Source organism: Phascolarctos cinereus, unplaced genomic scaffold (assembly GCF_003287225.1).
Source record: "Phascolarctos cinereus isolate Bilbo 61053 unplaced genomic scaffold, phaCin_HiC Scaffold_5;HRSCAF=322, whole genome shotgun sequence".
NCBI lineage: Eukaryota > Metazoa > Chordata > Mammalia > Diprotodontia > Phascolarctidae > Phascolarctos > Phascolarctos cinereus.
Genome location: NW_027555958.1, coordinates 28,276,227 through 28,293,352, shown reverse-complemented (window position 1 = coordinate 28,293,352; position 17,126 = coordinate 28,276,227). Strand labels below are relative to the sequence as shown.

At 42.5% G+C, this 17,126-nt stretch overlaps 1 protein-coding gene across 7 annotated transcripts in view; it reads right to left on the bottom strand.

Moving 5' to 3' along the window:
* NCOR1 (nuclear receptor corepressor 1) overlaps positions 1–17,126 on the bottom strand; it is a 185,496-nt gene that overhangs the window by 42,051 nt on the left and 126,319 nt on the right. For all 7 annotated transcript variants that reach the window (XM_078154739.1, XM_078154738.1, XM_078154743.1 and 4 more), the window contains 5 exons: positions 15,517–15,643; positions 11,920–12,475; positions 7,275–7,404; positions 6,177–6,348; positions 576–736 (listed from right to left, as the gene is read on the bottom strand). In XM_078154739.1, coding sequence (XP_078010865.1) covers positions 576–736; positions 6,177–6,348; positions 7,275–7,404; positions 11,920–12,475; positions 15,517–15,643 — 1,146 coding nt within the window. The remainder of the gene's footprint in view (positions 1–575; positions 737–6,176; positions 6,349–7,274; positions 7,405–11,919; positions 12,476–15,516; positions 15,644–17,126) is intronic.

Sequence of the window (17,126 nt, the reverse complement as noted above, 5' to 3'; positions counted from 1 at the left end):
CCCCATAACATTGTGTACTGTACTTATTTGTATTTGTATCTTAATCCTCCACTAGGTTATAAATTCTTTAAGACAAGGGACTGTGTTGTATTTAAACTTTGCACCTTCCCAGTCCTTTGGCATTGTGCTATGAAAACAGGAGGCACTTAATAGAAGTTTATTAAATGAATAAATGATAAGTCACAGTCTACTGGGGTGGGGAACCTGTGGCCTCTAGGTCCTCAAGGGTGGCCCTTTGACTGAATCCAAACTTCACAGAACAAATCCCCTTCATAAAAGGATTTGCTCTGTAAAACTTTTTGTTTTGTTCTGTAAAGACTCAGTCAAAAGGCCACACCCAAGGACCTAGAAAGGCCACGTGTGGCCTAGCGGCTGCAGGTTCCCCACCCCTGGGACACTCCTGATGCTGGGCTCTCTCTAGGGCAAGAAATACATACCACTTTCTAGACTGTTTCTGGAGGGTCCTTGGGGAGATTACTACTTAATAGGTGTAATTAACTAGTACAGAAAAACCTTAAAAAAGAAAAAAGTCATGTTCAGTAGGAAAGTTAGTTAGGCTAACAAGAGACTTTTACCTGTGAGATTGATCCCCCCATAATGAACGATGGTTTTTCAGTGGCTGCGGTGGTTTTGGAAGAAGGAATGAGAGGAGGTGGCGGCCTGGTGGGTCGAGTCGTTGGAAGTCGGGCTGCATCGGGGAGACTCGTTATCACTTGATGTGGAGCAGGCTGGAGGACTTTTAAAGAAAAAGAAAAGCTTGAAAACAAGATCGGTTTCTTAGTCTGCTAAAACGTATTAGCCACAACAAGCCTTGGTCCCAAAGTGAAATATGATTAGTGGCTGGAGCACTGGATGACACTCCCTATTTCCTAAGTGTGTTTCTTTCGGACGAGTTCTTGTTTTCCCTTCAGAATTTGGGTCACTGGTGGGACTCGTGATTCTGTAAAGCACAACTACCTTGTCTCCAACAACACAGGCCAAACACATAATCTAGATTGTTTTTGTTGATTAAACATCTCCTGTTCTTTCCAGATCCTGTGCAGCAGAAGCAATCTTTGTTTACTTGTTCTCCAAGAGGCCTCCATCACTACTCTGGACTTCACCACTAAGGTCACAGTACAGGGATGCCTTTGGGAATAGCCTCAATTACTCTTTAGACAACTATTTCCATCTCTTCTTCATACCCTACTTGATAACGGAAAACAGGCAAAGACTTTAGCTCCCACTAAGTTGCTGGAAAACCTCTTGAAATAACTTAGGATTTCATAAAGTTCACAAGAGCTTCAAGCAAAAGCTGTGTGGCCATCATGAAGACAGCCAGAGAAACCAAACTCACTGGTATGTCCACTCACAACAAGACGCTGACACCGGAAAGGCGATGTCTTGGAAGTGCAGAATGAAGAAGTCAAGGCGCATTAGATTCTACTGAATAATGAACATCTCACCGCTGGATTGCTGGCAACCACTACGCACAGGAGCGATATTTACCTGGTGGGACACTACAGCGAGCGGCACTCTTATCGGGCTGTGGAGAAGCTTTACTGACTTCTCTTGGAGGGAACCTATGCGGTGAGGCTGACCTTGCTGCGGGGTTTTGCATCTGCGCTTCCTGTTCTATTGCGCGTCTGACCTCAGCATGAGGCAGAAAGGTGACTGATTTTCCTAAGAAAGTTAAAGTTACCAAAATGAGGGAAGGACCTCAAATTAAAATACTAAGGAGCTAGCCCACATTATCCAGGATAAGGGCAGTCCAGCTAGTCTAACAACAAGTGAACCATGGCAGCAAGAGTCTAAAAGCCTCCAAACACCCCACCCCCAACAAAAATCCACACTAAGATGGAAACCAGGAAAAGGAAAGCCAAACCAAAACTCTCCAAATTATCTAAAAAACAAAATCCTCACAACCAACCAAAATGCTATCTGTTCTTCATACGGCAAAGGAAACTTTAGCACACCAATAAGATCTGCAAACGCAGCAATTATATTAGGACTGAGACTATGGTACCAATGCCAGCACTGTGCCAGCAAGTACCTTGGGTGGTGGGCCTTGCAGGGCGCGGGAGGCTCCAACTGTCTCAAAGGCAACCTGTCAACCTTGGGCCTTGTATATTATTTAAATTCAGTGTGCTTTTAGATAATTTTGAAAGAGATAAACTCTTGGATATAAACTGAGCTAAGCCAACAAAATCAACATCTGGCTGTTAAAAACAGAGACTGAAACTAATTGAGACCAGAATATTTAAATGTAACCAAATGCAAAAGTTTTCAAGGGCATAAGAGGCTGCAAATTCAAGTTCAGAAGGCTGGCAGAAATTTTGTGCCAAGTGAGATTTCTTTCCAGTACTTTCATATTCATTCGGTTTAAATCCAAAATTCAGCTTATAGCAATGTTAGCGTCGGTCAGCTTACACAAGCACCTATCATCACTTACACCTTTCAAAGAATTCACTGTTTATTTTTAAGACACTTCTAACAAAAACAGACTTCAATGGAAACCTGCATCTCAACTACAGAGAATTATCCACAAAAAATTACTTTTTTACCATTTTATCCTCTCCAATTTTAGGACGGGACCAATTAAGTTTAAAATGTTAATTTAGTTAATTTTATCATGGAAAAGGCCAAGAGTTGGAAATAATATGGTTTTCTTTTTGTTCTAAGAATGGAAACAAAGAACATTCTTACTTAGTTGTAAAAATCAGCATGTGTCCAGTGCTAAAAAGCAATGAGAATGCCAATCTCCTTTACTCCTAACAAATCCCAATTTTAGACACAGGTTGACTGAGGAGCTGAAATGGACTGTGCCTGGCTTGTTTGAATTGAATGACAGTAGAAAAGAAAAGACAGGAAAGAGCTTGGAGCTAGAGTGGCCATGTATAAGTGAACTAGTGAAAATTTTATTCATTCATTCATTCATTCAGTTATTTATTCATGGCAAGGCAATTGGGGTTAAGTGACTTGCCCAGAGTCACACAGCTAGTAAGGTTATGTGTCTGAGGCCAAATTTGAACTCAGGTCCTCCTGACTCCAGGGCCAGTGCTCTATCTACTGCACCACCCAGCTGCCCCCAAGAAAGATGTTTTTTAAAGAACCTCTAAGTGAAGTCATATTCCTAGGCTACTGAATGGAAAGAGCCTTGGATATTTATGGAAAAATCTAATGTGATAATTGAAGAGAAAATCACACCATAAAATACATATATCGGATACTTAAGAAATTCTGACTGCCCTTTAGCTTAGCCCTGACAACCTGGTGCTTCCTACTACTTTATTTCATGTGTGACTGTGTTTGTGTGTACCTTTTAAAATAAGTAAAATTAATTGCATAAGAACATTGTGTTGCAGTAGAAAGTGAGTGGTCGACTGGGTCTTAGAAGGCCATTTCTAGCTTGGAGGCCTCTGGAAGACAACGCTCACCCCTCAGAGACAGATAAGCTCCTCCATCTGTAAATGAGGGTAATAACGTTTGTATGGCTCTCCCTTACAAGGGTGGTTGTAAAGATTAAATAAGAATCTGTGCAAAACGCTTTGTAAACTTAAAAGGGTCAGAGAAATGCTGGCTGATATTGTTTTCTATGGTGAATCATTTTGTCACAATTTTCCTGGATTCCTTAATCATAATTACTTGTCATTTAACTTTTGACATTTCATGTACATGGCCTGTTTTCACTGTGATTTTAAAAACGATTTTTAGATTGCCTTTGATAAGAAAGAAGTCAGACTCAAAAGATTTGGGGGAGTATATCAGATGAATGAACTGAACTGTGATACAATTTCCTGGTTCATTGGGTTGGCTGCTCAGGCCTGCAGGGAGTCCAAACCACACTGATTGATTACTATCAGGGGGCCAACACTAATGGTAGAATCATGAAAATTCCATTATCAGCCAAAACAGCCCCACATGCATGGGGATTACTGAGCAGTTTAACTAGAATTTACATTTCTTAAACTCATAACTTTTGGAGTCTGCTTGAATTAGGCATATCATTCAGATCCTGCCTCAAGATTCAACCAAGAATATTTATTTGGGGAAAAAAAAAAGACAAGAGAAAATGGCGGGGGCCCAAATTTCTCTTAAGTGTCTCAGATCTTCTTCCTCACATAGAAGGTGGTCCTTATTTTTTATTAGTAAATTTCAATCACATGCAAAACGTTTTTTAACACTTTCATTCTAAAGGAGAATATTATGAGTCCCATGTGTGTAACAATTTGGGATGATAAATTAACTAAGAGGTTTCCACAATTTATCCTAAACCACTTAAAAGTAATAAGTTACAAACTTAATTTCCTGCTTGCTCCTTCATCATGTCTATTATGCAGGAAACAATGACCGTCGAATCATAGATTTTAGTTCAATAAAATCTTTCTTAATAGGCATTCTTAAGCCTGGAAAGACTCCTATGGACTGATGCTGAGAGAAGTGAGCAGAACCAGGAGAAGGTTGCACACGGTGACAGCCATGTTGTGCAATGATAACGTTGATAGACTTAGCTCTTCTCAGTAATGCAAGGATCTAAGAAATCTCCAAAGGTCTCATGATGGAAAAATGCTATCCACATCCAGAGAAAGAACTATGGAGTCTGAATGCAGATTGAAACATACTGTTTACTTTTTTTTTCAACTATTTTGTTTTGTTTCTTCTTTCCTGTGGTTCCTCCTATTGATTCTAGTTCTTCTTTACAACATGACTAATGTGAAAATATGTTTAATAGGAATGTATATGTATAGTCTATATCAGATTGTATGATGTCTTGGGGAGGGAGGTGGAGAAAATGTAAAACTCAAAAGCTTATGGAAGTCCATGTTGAAAACTAAAAGTAAATAAATTAATTTTAAAAAATGGGGAAAAAAAGGCATTCTTCTAGTTGGAATGCTCTATTAACAAGGACAATACATGTGTCTGTAGTCAGGAAAATACAATATGGTTAAAATGATCTCAAATGGCAATATCCTCAAATCCTACAAGATGGGGACATTTTCCATTGGAAAATAGATCTTGGATTCAAAAGATGCCATTGACCCACTCCCCCTGGATTGTTTCTACCTCATTTCAAAATGATGAAGACATAGGCTTCAGAAGGCCTATGCACACAGCCCAAAATATAATTGTTTTTTGGCACTTTACTATAACAAATTTTGGCAAGACATCCATTCTTACTATTTACAAGAGGGAAAAAGCAGGATGGCTAAGTACGAGAAATGCCATTTTGCAATAGTTTTTCACAAGTTTGTCATTCCAAAGCTGACAGCTCTTACTTACATCCATAAAACCTTCCCAAGGGGCTTGTGAATCATACAGATAAAGAGGAAACTGCTCAACACAGATTTTCTAATATCCTATCCTACCAAACTATGTGATGCTCAAAGGACGTGTATAATGACCAAGAACCAGGTCTCATCAGCAGATCTAATGTTTCATTCCTGATTCAATGCAGAATCATATGACAGCTTTGGTTTTACCATGAAGAGTAAATGTAGGAGATGGGGCTTCTTTCAAAAACATGAAACCTGATTCTGGGGTTGTGCATAAACTCAAATCATAACTCAGATGTAAACATTTTGGATCGCAAACTGTTTTTATTCTGGATGTTAGATGTTGAATCCTCATTTGCTTTTATAATTTAGAAGAGTTAGAGGCTATAAGCATAGTTTTGGTAAAACACTCAAAAGATTCAAATTAAGAATTAGACATGATTTAACATTATGAAAATATTATCTCATTTTTTAGTAGATATAACTTCCTTAACAGAAGTAATTTTTAAATTTCAATTTAAGGAATAGAAAATACTAATCATTTTTTCCTACATGCAAGCTTTTAGGTTTGATTCTAGGAATCTTAGTTGTTCATCAAGATGGAGTAATAACCCATTGGTTGTTTTTTTTCCCAGGCAATTGGGGTTAAGTGACTTGCCCAGGGTCACACAGCTAGTAAGTGTCAAGTGTCTGGTCTGAGACTGGATTTGAACTCGGCTCCTCCTGACTCCAGGGCCAGTGCTCTATCCACTCTGCGCCACTTAGCTGCCCTCCCATTGGTTTTTAATGATGGTTCATGAAACACCTAGAGTGTAATGATAAGGCTACCATCCACAAAGCCTATTTTGACTCCTGTGGTTCAGCTTCCGGGGCGGGGGGGGGGAAGGTGTAGTATGTGCTATGTCCCTGGTCAATCAAACCTACCTTCCCATTCAACGTTTGGACTTGCAGAATGTCGACACTCTGGATCCAGCTGTTCTTGCCTCTGCCGCTCCTCCAGGAGGGCTGACTCATGCATGGCTTTAATGTGCCTCTGAAAAAGAGCATAGCCACTTACAGGGGCGCCGACGGGCACATTACAGGGGGCACAGGAGACCTGCAATGAGAATGGGGAAAATGTGCTCAGGAGTCTGCTTCAAGTAACCAATGTTGTACACAATCTCCGCCCCATGGAGTATGCAGCAAAACTTTGTGAATCACTACTCATAGCAATGTCCTCAAACTACTGCTTTAAAAAAAAAACCCAAAACTTGAATTTTGATAAGGATAAAAATAATTAATACTAAATACTACCTTCAAAAATAAACACTAAAGATTGGAAAATACTGTGACTACCAAATGGAGCTGAAGAATATGGAAATTTTTGTTCTAAAAAGTATATTCCTTTTGATATCTGACATTTGGACAAGGGCTGAACCTGGAAAAGATGACAATCAATATCAAAGGCCATCCCCATGAAGAAGCAACATACTAAAAAAGTTAAATCCAGAGTTCAAGGGAGGGAAGCATGAAATTCAGGGTTCTTCTCCTCTGAGGGTCCCCAGGGAGGGGAGGGGAGGCTGGGGATGCTGACCTGCAGACAGGTTTCACCAAGGGTTATACAACAGCTATTTGCAAATATCTGAAGAGCTATCATGTAAGAAGAGGCATTACATTTGTTCTGTATGGCCCAAGAGGGAAGAAATCTGGAGGGAGAGAGTAGGTTCCTCCATAATGGAAGCCTCTGAGTAGAGGCTATATGACTATTTGCGATTATGTTACAATGAGGACAAAATTCTGTCATTCTTCTTCCTCTACCTGTTGAAGAGTTGCTGCCACTCTGACACCTTGACACCATTCACCTCCAACCCCCCTTGACCCATAAGCACACAAGAAAACACAAAACCTCTGGGAATGAAAGAAGAAGACACTGTGGAGATGTTTTCCTTTCTCACAGGTACTACAATTAAAGTCCTTCAAACAAGAAACGAAAATTTAATATAACCTACTCTAAATTGGAGCTAGACAGCACTGAGCACTTACCATTGGTGGTATGACAGCAGCTCGATGGTGAAGCTGCTGGAGGTCCATTGCAGCTGGTTTTATGGGAGAAGAGACTAACACAGATCCAGAAGGGTTTAACAGTGAAGGCTTTGAATCCATAGAAAACATTCTGGAATCAGAAATAAAGAACAAAGGAAAAGTTTGGAAGGGTTTATTCTCATTAAAGAAAAGCTTACAGCTACTGCCCTTATATTAATCTACACAATTTACTTGTGAGTTAATTAAAAGATGGGTCTTACAACATTATTATATATTGATGCTATCTCTTTTACAGAATTATCCTGAATTTACAAAAAAGGGGTTGAGAAACAAACACCACTGTCTGGTGTGATGACAAGATAGCCTGGAAATCTAGGTATGGGTCTGCAGTACAGCTTCATCATTGAAGGGTGACCCAGGGGATATCGGCGACCTGGCGCCTGCCTGTGACCAGACCCAAGCACGTGTCTACCAGAGTTACTGGGGATTTTAGAAAAGAAAGCAACCAAGACAATTTTCATTTATAGAATGTTAGAGAAAATTCAGAATGATAAAAAAGGTGACAATAATTATGTATAACACTATACAAACACAGACTATTTTAAATAGTTAAGACTATATTTTCCATCAAAATTTTGTCTTTTCAATATTATACAAATATGTGTTAACTACAAGGGTGACTCAGGTTCTAAAAAGTACGTTAAGAGTGTAATGTCATATCATTAAAGGACAAGTGAATATATAAATAATTTTTTTAAATTAAAATAAGAAAAAGCCAAATTGTTAAAAGGAATTCTTGGATCCCTAAAGATTACTTCCATATTAAATTAATTTCAACTTATAACCAACATTTTAATCACTGTTGCAGTACAATGTTTAATCACCTCAAGGTAATTAAACTGTTCTTTTTGCAATTCTGCCTTTGTCCGCTTGCTCCTAAATCTATTCAACTATGCCAGCCTTTGGTTACTGCCTCCCTGCTCTCCCAGCACAGCCCCATTTCCACCCTTGGCAATCTTGGCCTATCACTATTTCCACTTCATTCTCTAGTGCTCAACCCCTTGTCCCTTATCCTGTCAGCACTTGTGCCTCTCAAGCTCTCCCAATCTTGCCTTTTTGATTAGTACTGCCTGGTTGATTAGTACTGCTTTGTTGATTAGTACTGCCTTGTTGATTAGTACTGCCTTGCTGCCAAATACCCCTGCTAGAAGTCACAGCATTGTGGCAACTATAAGCTGGTTATCTTCTCTCAACTGGTTCATCACTGTAGCAAACCAATCTTTTAGTTCTTCCCTAACAGGCTGCCCATACCTTCTCTTCTCAAACTGCTTCCAACCCTGTATTTCACAACCCATCAGGGTGGTTCCTCCCCATTTTGGTCTATTGCACAAACCAAGTGCTTCTTTGCTCTTCTTCCTCTTTTTTTTTTTTTTGCTTTTTGGTGAGGCAATCAGGGATAAGTGACTTGCCCAGGGTCACACAAGTAGTAAGTGTCAAGTGTGTGAGGCTGGATTTGAACTCAGGTTCTCCTGACTCCAAGGCTGGAGCTCTATCCACTGCGCCACCTAGCTGCCCCCTAAATTCTTCTTTAAAGAAGAGCTTGTATCAATGCCTCTACTCAGCCCTTAGCTCTCTCCTATCTCCTCCAGGGCCTTGCTCTTTCATCTACTCCTCTCTCTCTCCAAAATGTAATGTCTTCTTAATCAATAAGCTTTCCTCTGAAGTTTATGACCATTTCTGGCTTTACCAGCCTTAGAAGACCTTCAACTGTCCCTAGAATCAACTTATTATCCTCTATCTCTTCTAACTTGAAAAAAAAAAGACAGAGAAAACCCGCAGCCTCCACATTTTCTCCCCTATTGACTTCTTAATTCACTGCAGTTTAGCTCCTGACCTAATCATTTAGCTGAGCAACAGTCTCTTAACTGTAAAATCTGAAGGACTTTTCTAAGTCCCTATCTCTTCTTGATTCCTCTGAAACATTTGATCAGACCTTCTCATTCTTTCACTTTTCTGACACTCTTCTCTCCTGGTTCTCCTCCTAGTCACTCAGTAAGTCAGTACATATTTATTAGGCACTTATTATATACTATACGCTGTGCTAAATGCTGAAGTACGAGGGCAGAAATACAGTTCCTGCCTTCAAGGAGCTCACATTAGAATGAGAGAGATAACATGCAAAAAACTATGCATATATAAGATAAATTCTGGGCAAATGGAAAGCTGCAAAGCTGCTAAAAGTGGAGACGGCAAGGAAAGAAGGGTTGGGAAAGTCTCTCACAGAACTTAGAAATGATCTCAGTCTTAAAGGAAGCCAGAGAAGTCGGGGGCAGAAGTGAGAGGGAGAGCAAACCACGCATGAAGTGAGCCAGTGAGAAGGAAGCAAGCAGAGAGGAGGGCAGCATGTGAGGAAGGGCAAGAAAAGTTTACCTGGATTACCTGGACTGACAATTAGGGGACTGGGACGGCAGGAAGGGGCTAGGTTATGAAAGGCTATAAATCCCAAATAGTGCTTTTCTATCTAATCGGGAAATACTAAAAAGCCACTGAAGTTTACTGAGTGACATGGTCAGACTTGCGCAGCTGCGCCAGGGACGGAGTCAAGTGAGCAGAAACTCGATGCAAACAGAAAGCAGCAGCTCAGGAGTGACGTGGGTGTCAAAGGCTGCAGGAGAGCTCAAGGGTATGATCTGAGAAAAGGCCACCAGATTTGGCAGTTCAGAGACTGGTAACTTCAGTGGGCAATTCTGGCTGAATGTGCAAGCTGGGAGTCAAATGACAGAGGTTTAGCAGTCAGTGAGAGGAAAGGAAGTGGATGCTTTTCCTGTGGCCAGCTTTCTCCAGAGTTTAGCCCAGAAGGGGCAGAGACTGACCAAGGGCTAGCAGGGTAGGATCAAGGGAGGAAACAGACACCGGTGTGGTCAGAGGCCCTAGAAGAAGAAGGAGAGAGATAGTAAAGATTAAAAAGAGAGTAGGGAAAGTAGAAGGGGCAATCTTGTGGAGAAGAGAGGAAAGGATGCGATCAGAAGGTTAAGGAGAAGGGCTCCCTCTTCTTGTTAGACAGGGTAGAAGGAGAGATGTCAGAGATATGAGAGGAGGAGGAGAGGAAGCCCTCAGTTGAATAGCCCCTGGGGACAGGTGAGATGGGTTGCTCTGGAAGGCTTCAGTTGGGAGGAAAAGATTTGGAATAGCCACCGAAGTGAGTGGAAGAGTGAAAAGTTAGAGAGATGCAGCCCCAGTTAAGTACCATGCACTAGTAATGGACTCAGGAAGCATGGCCTGGGGATTTTTGCCAGCTCACTTCAGTAGCATATAGATAGGAATGAATGAATAAATGAGGTAGGTGGTGAGTATAATGTGAGGTTGGGGCTTGACAAGGCAAGACTTGTGACAGGATAAGGTGGGGGGAGCAAGGGATTTGAGTGCAATGGAAAATGTAGAGCTGAACTGATTCAACAAGGGGGTGGGGCTGGAGAAAGGAGGAGCAGGTTAGCAGGGCAGGGGTGATGGCCTGTGAAAGAATCCCATCTGGTCACATTTCCTTTACAGGATACGCCTCTAAGTCCTACCCTACAAACACGCATGTTTACAAGGCTCAGACGCAGGCTTTTTCTCTTATCTCTGCACACAAGTTCAGCTGCCATCTCTATGGTGATGACTCTCAGACCTATCTCTCCTACCCTCATCATACTCCTGAGTTCCAGTTCCACTGGCCCACTAGACACCTCCAACTGTGTCTCAAACTTAGCATGGACAAAACCCAGCACTGCCTCCCCGCCCCCGACCTGTTCCCAAGTGTCCAGCCAGTGTCTCCTGAGGGCACCGCCCCCCTTCCAGCAACTGTGAAGTCAGACACTAGTCTTCCCCTGTTGATACTCCTTCCCACACCTCTTCCTCCTTTGCATATTCACGTGGCCTGTCCTCATCTCTCTCCTAGCAGGGGGACCACCCCAGCCTCTGCGCTTTGCCCACTCCACTCAAATCTGTTGGCTTCATAACTGGCTTCAGGGGTTCCCTATGACCCCCAGGACAAACGGCCTTCGAAGCCTCTCTCTGATCTGCCTCACCCCAACTCTGTCAAGTTCACTTCTCATTCCTTCACCTCCATGCCCTCCCTGAAGTGGCAGCCAAAATGGTGGCTCTGCTGTTTTCCAGAACTTGACATTCGATTTCCTGCTGCCCTGCCTAAATCCCTTCCTTTCTCTCTTTCAACTTCTTATTAGTCCAAGTTCGTTCAAAGCTCAGCTTATGTGACATCCCTGCCTGCCTGCTTCCCCCACTCCACCCCCGACCTCAGTCCCTCCAGTTGTTGGTACTTCCTCATTCCTTGAGGTAGTGTGCTAATATTTGTCTCTGAAGTAGTATATCATATTATTATATATATATATATATATTTTTTTTTATTTATTTTATATAACCCCTCTCCCCACCAGCCCCCATGACCACGCTCTGTGAAGGCCAGAAATTCTTTTATTCCATCCACGTAACCTCAGACCTTAGGCACAATGCCTCATACCTCATAAACACTTGTTGGATAGGAACTAACATCAGTCATCCTGCAGACCACCATCCACTCTGCCTTCTCTGTACACCCAGCAGAGAGGCTGCCCCGGCCCTAAGACCCCCTCAGTGGGCCCTCTCTCACCTCTGCCTCTCAGGAGGTTCTCCATCCACATCTTCATCTGCACTACAGGTAGCACTGGAGTCATTGTCAGATCGAGACTCGGGCCTCAGGGCACCAGAAGTTTGGGCTAAAGCAAAGCTCACGTCCTCTGGCTCAGGCTTTTCCTTGGGTCTTTCCAAGTCCCTTTCTTTGGCATCACTCTCTGCTTTCACCTGAACACTCTCTGGCAGCCTCATCTCTACGTCAACAGGCTCTGCTTTGGTTTGCCCGGAGACACCAACAAGCGGCTGAGCGTCAGCAGAGGGGCTTTCATGCTCAGTTTCCATGGGCTCCCCGTGTTCTTCACTGACCTCCTCCTTTACCTGAGCTTCCACAGCTTCCTGTCCTGCTACTGGCTTTGCACTTGCAATGGCAGACGCAGGCGATGCGGTGGGGTCACCTGTGGTGGATTCCAGTTCTGCCGGGGCCTCGCTGGCTAACCCAGGAGCGGCATTTTCAGCAGGGTCCTCACCTGGCTTGGCACCTTCATCTGGGGAGGGAGAAGGTGCACTCTCTGTATCAGAGCTATTTTCAGCACCTGAAAGATAAGGATAGAGTCCACAGGTTCAGGAATTAACAAGGGTCTAGTGTCCAGTCTAACTAGCAACGATTTGGAAAAGAGAACCTTTTACTAGCTTGGAGGGGTAAAGGATGGGACTCGAAGTTAGCAGTTTATACTTGATAATTAAACAACCCTTTTACCCTACAGGAAATTTTCCCCAAAAAATTCTTTTGCAATCTTTCTGAAAAGCTGTCATTGAAAATTTAACAGGATTCCATGGTTTTCATCCACTTCAAATTAGGATCTCCTTTCTAAATACTGATGCATATCAGAGAAATACATACGAAAATGAAATTTCATAAAGTGAAAAAAATATTTTAAAGTGGATTTCAAGAAATGAGTTCTAGTCTCTTATTTACTGTAATAATTTCAGATTTTTTTTTTCATCCGAACCTGTAATCTCATTGGTGTGGGGAATTTCACAAAGCAGACACTCCCTTTTCTGATGTTCAGTCTTTGAGAAATGTCAAGGAACATGAAGGCAGGAAGGAACGGGCCCCGGCCAAAACGCCAGAGCCACAGGTGCTGTCCAGGTCCTTCTGGCTCCACGCTGGCTCTCCTGCTCCACAGACGCCAAGTCCAATGACATTTTTCTAAATTACTGAGCATTAGCTTAAGAAACGACTACAACATCCAAACAAGGAAAATCTCTGTTCCAAAGAAGCTACCTTACACCATGATGAAGAGGTCAGGATCTGACTTGACATTCAAGTCTCATGGTACTTTACTGGTGGATGCAAAGCCTAGAAGGAGCTATGTGGAAAGGTCTGTGCCAGAAGTTGGTAAGTCTCCAAAGTTTAACAAGACAGGCTATTACAGGAGAAAAGATTCATACAGAAATAACCATAACACAAAGGAAAACATTAATTCATTCGATAAATGTTTATTAAGTACCTACCTACTATGTGCCAACACTGTGCTAAGTGCAAAAACATGGTAAATGCTATAGGAAAATTAATAAGTACTACTGGGACAGAGAAAAAAAAGGAAAGAGAACTTTTTTTTTTTTGCTGAGACAGTGTGAGAATGCTTTCTAGAGAAGATGGAATTTGAGTCTTGAAGGACAGCATTTCTATAAAGGAAGGAGATTCTAGGAAGATACAAGATAGAGAAGGAGGGCATAGAGCTGGAATAGTCTGGGATGCAGGAAAATGGTTGGAGGTGGGCATGTAGCTTTGGATAGGACCTCACTGCAGATTTCTGAGCAGGGAAATGACACTGTGACGACATAATAAGCCTGCTGGAAGGATTACGCTCTGAGGAGGGTAAGAGAAGAGATGTGAACACACAGCTGGTCATCCCCCCCGGCCCCCGGGGGTCGAAGGGGGTTCCTCTCAGAACTTGCACAGGATTCTGTATGTCTCGTGGGCCAGCTAACATGCTTGACCCTACATTCTAGTTATTACGAGAAAAGTCAATGTCTTTGCTGCATTTTGTTCTCTGACTGCCTGCGCCACACTCCGCCTCTCTGTGGTTTACTGTACAGTACTGAGGGTGCTGGAACACGAGCTCCTGCAGGCCCGGAGCGAGCCTTGCTGATCTTCGCACACCTGCCAGTATCTGACAGCACTCCAGGTAGTTAACGAATAGCTGTCACCCACAGATCATGATTAACAGCGAGCTGTTCGTGAAAGAGAGGCGAAACTTGGAGAGCAGATGAGCTGATCAACGGAGACTGCTAGAAAGAAAAGGGGCTGACGGAGCGGCCAGAAGAGTCCAGGCAGGCTGAAGCAAATGGGAGAGGGAATTCCCTCCCCCGGGCCACGCTGCTGACTCCTCTTTCCCTAAATCGACTCCTTCAGAGACGCCATTCATTCTTGCTGCCCCTATGCCGAGGTGCTTCTCAAATACACAGCTCAGGCCCCGGTATCCAACCTCAACTGTTAGTCTCAAATACTGAACTGCCTATGCAATACCTCTGTTTGAGTGCTGCCTCAAACTCAACCTGTCATCAAGTATCTACTGAACAATCATTACAACTGAAGGCAGCGTGTCAAGTGCTCAAGAAAAGGAAGAAAGAAATCTAAGCTAGAGATCCCGTGATGAAGAAACCTACGGCAGGCTGAGGAGATAAGACATCTTCCTAGGAAATACGAGGGCTAGGAGGCAGTATCTCCTGAACACCAACATGAAGGAATAGGCCGTGACTGGCACAGGGGTGTAGAAGGGACATGGGGAGGCCTACAAGAAGCTGGATGTGGAGTTAAAGAATCAGATTCAAAGAGAGAAGGATTCTTTGAGGTTCTTTAGACTAACGGTGCGCCCAAGGTAGGAATGCCCACTAAATATAGCTGCCAAGGCTTTGTGGAAACAAAGCCTCCCTGAAAATGTGGCCAATGATCCCAACCCAGCCCCTGAGACAGGCCCGCACTAAGAATTTCATCTTCCACGTGCCAGCCCTTCAAATGCTCAAAGACAAATGTATTGTTCCCTCCATTTCTATCTCCTTGTCTTCTTCACGGCCAGGCCAAGCCCTACATCCTCTCCATGAAGCCTTCTGAGTATTCCAGGCCACAACAATTCATTCACCTCATCATTAAGTAGATACTGTGTGCAGGGAGCTGGAGGACATAGAAAGTTCGAATAAGACATTATATCCTTTCAGGTAAAATCATTCAATATCAATAATCCTAAATTACCAAAGTTATGAACTCCTCTGAACTACTGCTACATTGATATTTGCTAAAGGACACTGTTGAAGGATAAAAATCATCTAGCAAATAGAAAAGACCAATGCTATTACAGACACGAACTTTTTATTCTCTTGACAATAGCGTGACGAAGCATTTTTACAAAGAGAACCATTCCTATATTGCCCCTGCACAATTTTCAGAACTTTGTTAATCGCCTAGCATTCACAATTGGAGCAATGAAAGGCCTCTTGCTGCGGAAATGCAATTACAATTATTTCCTTTATGAAGCCATTCCCAGATGATTTAGCCAATTAAATAAACTTGGAGTTCTGGAAACAACAGTAGCGAAAACCACCCCTCATACTTTCAGGTATCTCCAGCTACCTTCGCTGTCTTCTGGATTTTCCTCTTCATTGGAAGCTTCAATATCTTCATCCTCCTGAGCAGAGACAGTAGAGGCAATGCTTTCACACTGGGATACATCTCGCTCTTCACGGGGCCTTCTTGAAGACTAAACAAAGATAAAGTGAGTTAAGGATCTGCAAGACTACAAAAGCAGAAAACAGAGCTGCTTATCCGAACCAATATTAAGAGGCACAAATAATAAGCACCAGACCAGGGTCTACACGAGGCATGATGTTCAGGAAAACCAGTAAATGTAATCAGTGTACAGTATGGCACATTTGAAATGACTGATGAAAGCTCTCTTTGGTGTAGTGGAAGGAGATCAGAAATGGAGACAGAAGAGATGTGGATTCCAATCTGGCCCCAAGCACTTCAAAACTGTGAGGCCATGGCCAAGCCACCAAATTCTCCTGAGGTTCAATGTTCTTGTCCATCAAAGAGTGAAAATAATGCTTTTAGTACCTACCTCATGGAGCTGTTGTGAGGATGCAATGAAAGCACTTTGTAAAAATTAAAGACATTAGTACATCACTCTGAAGAAGAATTACAACTGGTAGCTAGTGACGTAGTAGACAGAGCACAGGGCCTGGAGTCAGGAAGCCTGAATATTAATCAAATCTAGCCTCAGACACTCACTTCTATGTTACCTTGGGCTTCTGCTTGCCTCACCTTCCTCATCTGTAAAATGGGGCTAATATCAGCACCTACTTCCCCGGGTTAAGACCAAATGAATGAATAGTTGTAAAGCATTTGCAAACTTTAAAGCGCTACCTAAATGCTAGATTTAAAAACAAAAGCAGGCAGAGTTCTTGTAAATGATGCTCTAGAAACACAACCAAAAGTCATTGGATTTATCAGCATTCTGCCCAAATGAAAATGTAATCCAAAGCTTTCTTACAGGCAGGTCAATGTCCTTCCTCTTTTCTCGCATGGGGCAAAAATTAAAGTGAAGATAAACTTTTTTCCCCCAACACCTGTGATGTCTTTTATAGACAGCATCTCATTTTTGGCTTTCCTGACATTCCTCCTATTTCAATGCACTGTGGGATAGAAGAACAGCTTGTCAGATTTTCCAGGTATTATACCAAGCTGGAAAGGTTTTAAAAATGGGATAGACAATGGACTGTGTGTTTGCTGCCCAAGGAGAAGGCAATAGTCAGCAATGAAATCACACATTATGAAATATTTCCTGCTACTAACCCTTAACCTACTTCTTTATCTACGTTTACTGAACAGGCCCCATTTCTGCTTCCAGTCTCTACAGTCCGCTCTGCCACAGGGTTGTGGGACACATAGCCATCTCAGCACAACTAATCACAAGTCCACTTGGGAGCATTTTTCAATACTGCTTTGTACAAATGCACACACCTGAATACCAGGAATCGCCCTCTGCATGCACCTGTGATACCGGTATTTCTCCTCCACAGTGTGCTAATGAGGACTTCTTTAGCTCTGATATGTGAGGAGAAACATGCTGGAGCAGCAAGTAACTCTTCTTCTCATTTACATTAAGGTAAAGACCCTGCTGGTCTGCGACTCTAGAACCATGGTTCCTTCAGGTACACCTAAGTCCTTAAGTACAGATACCT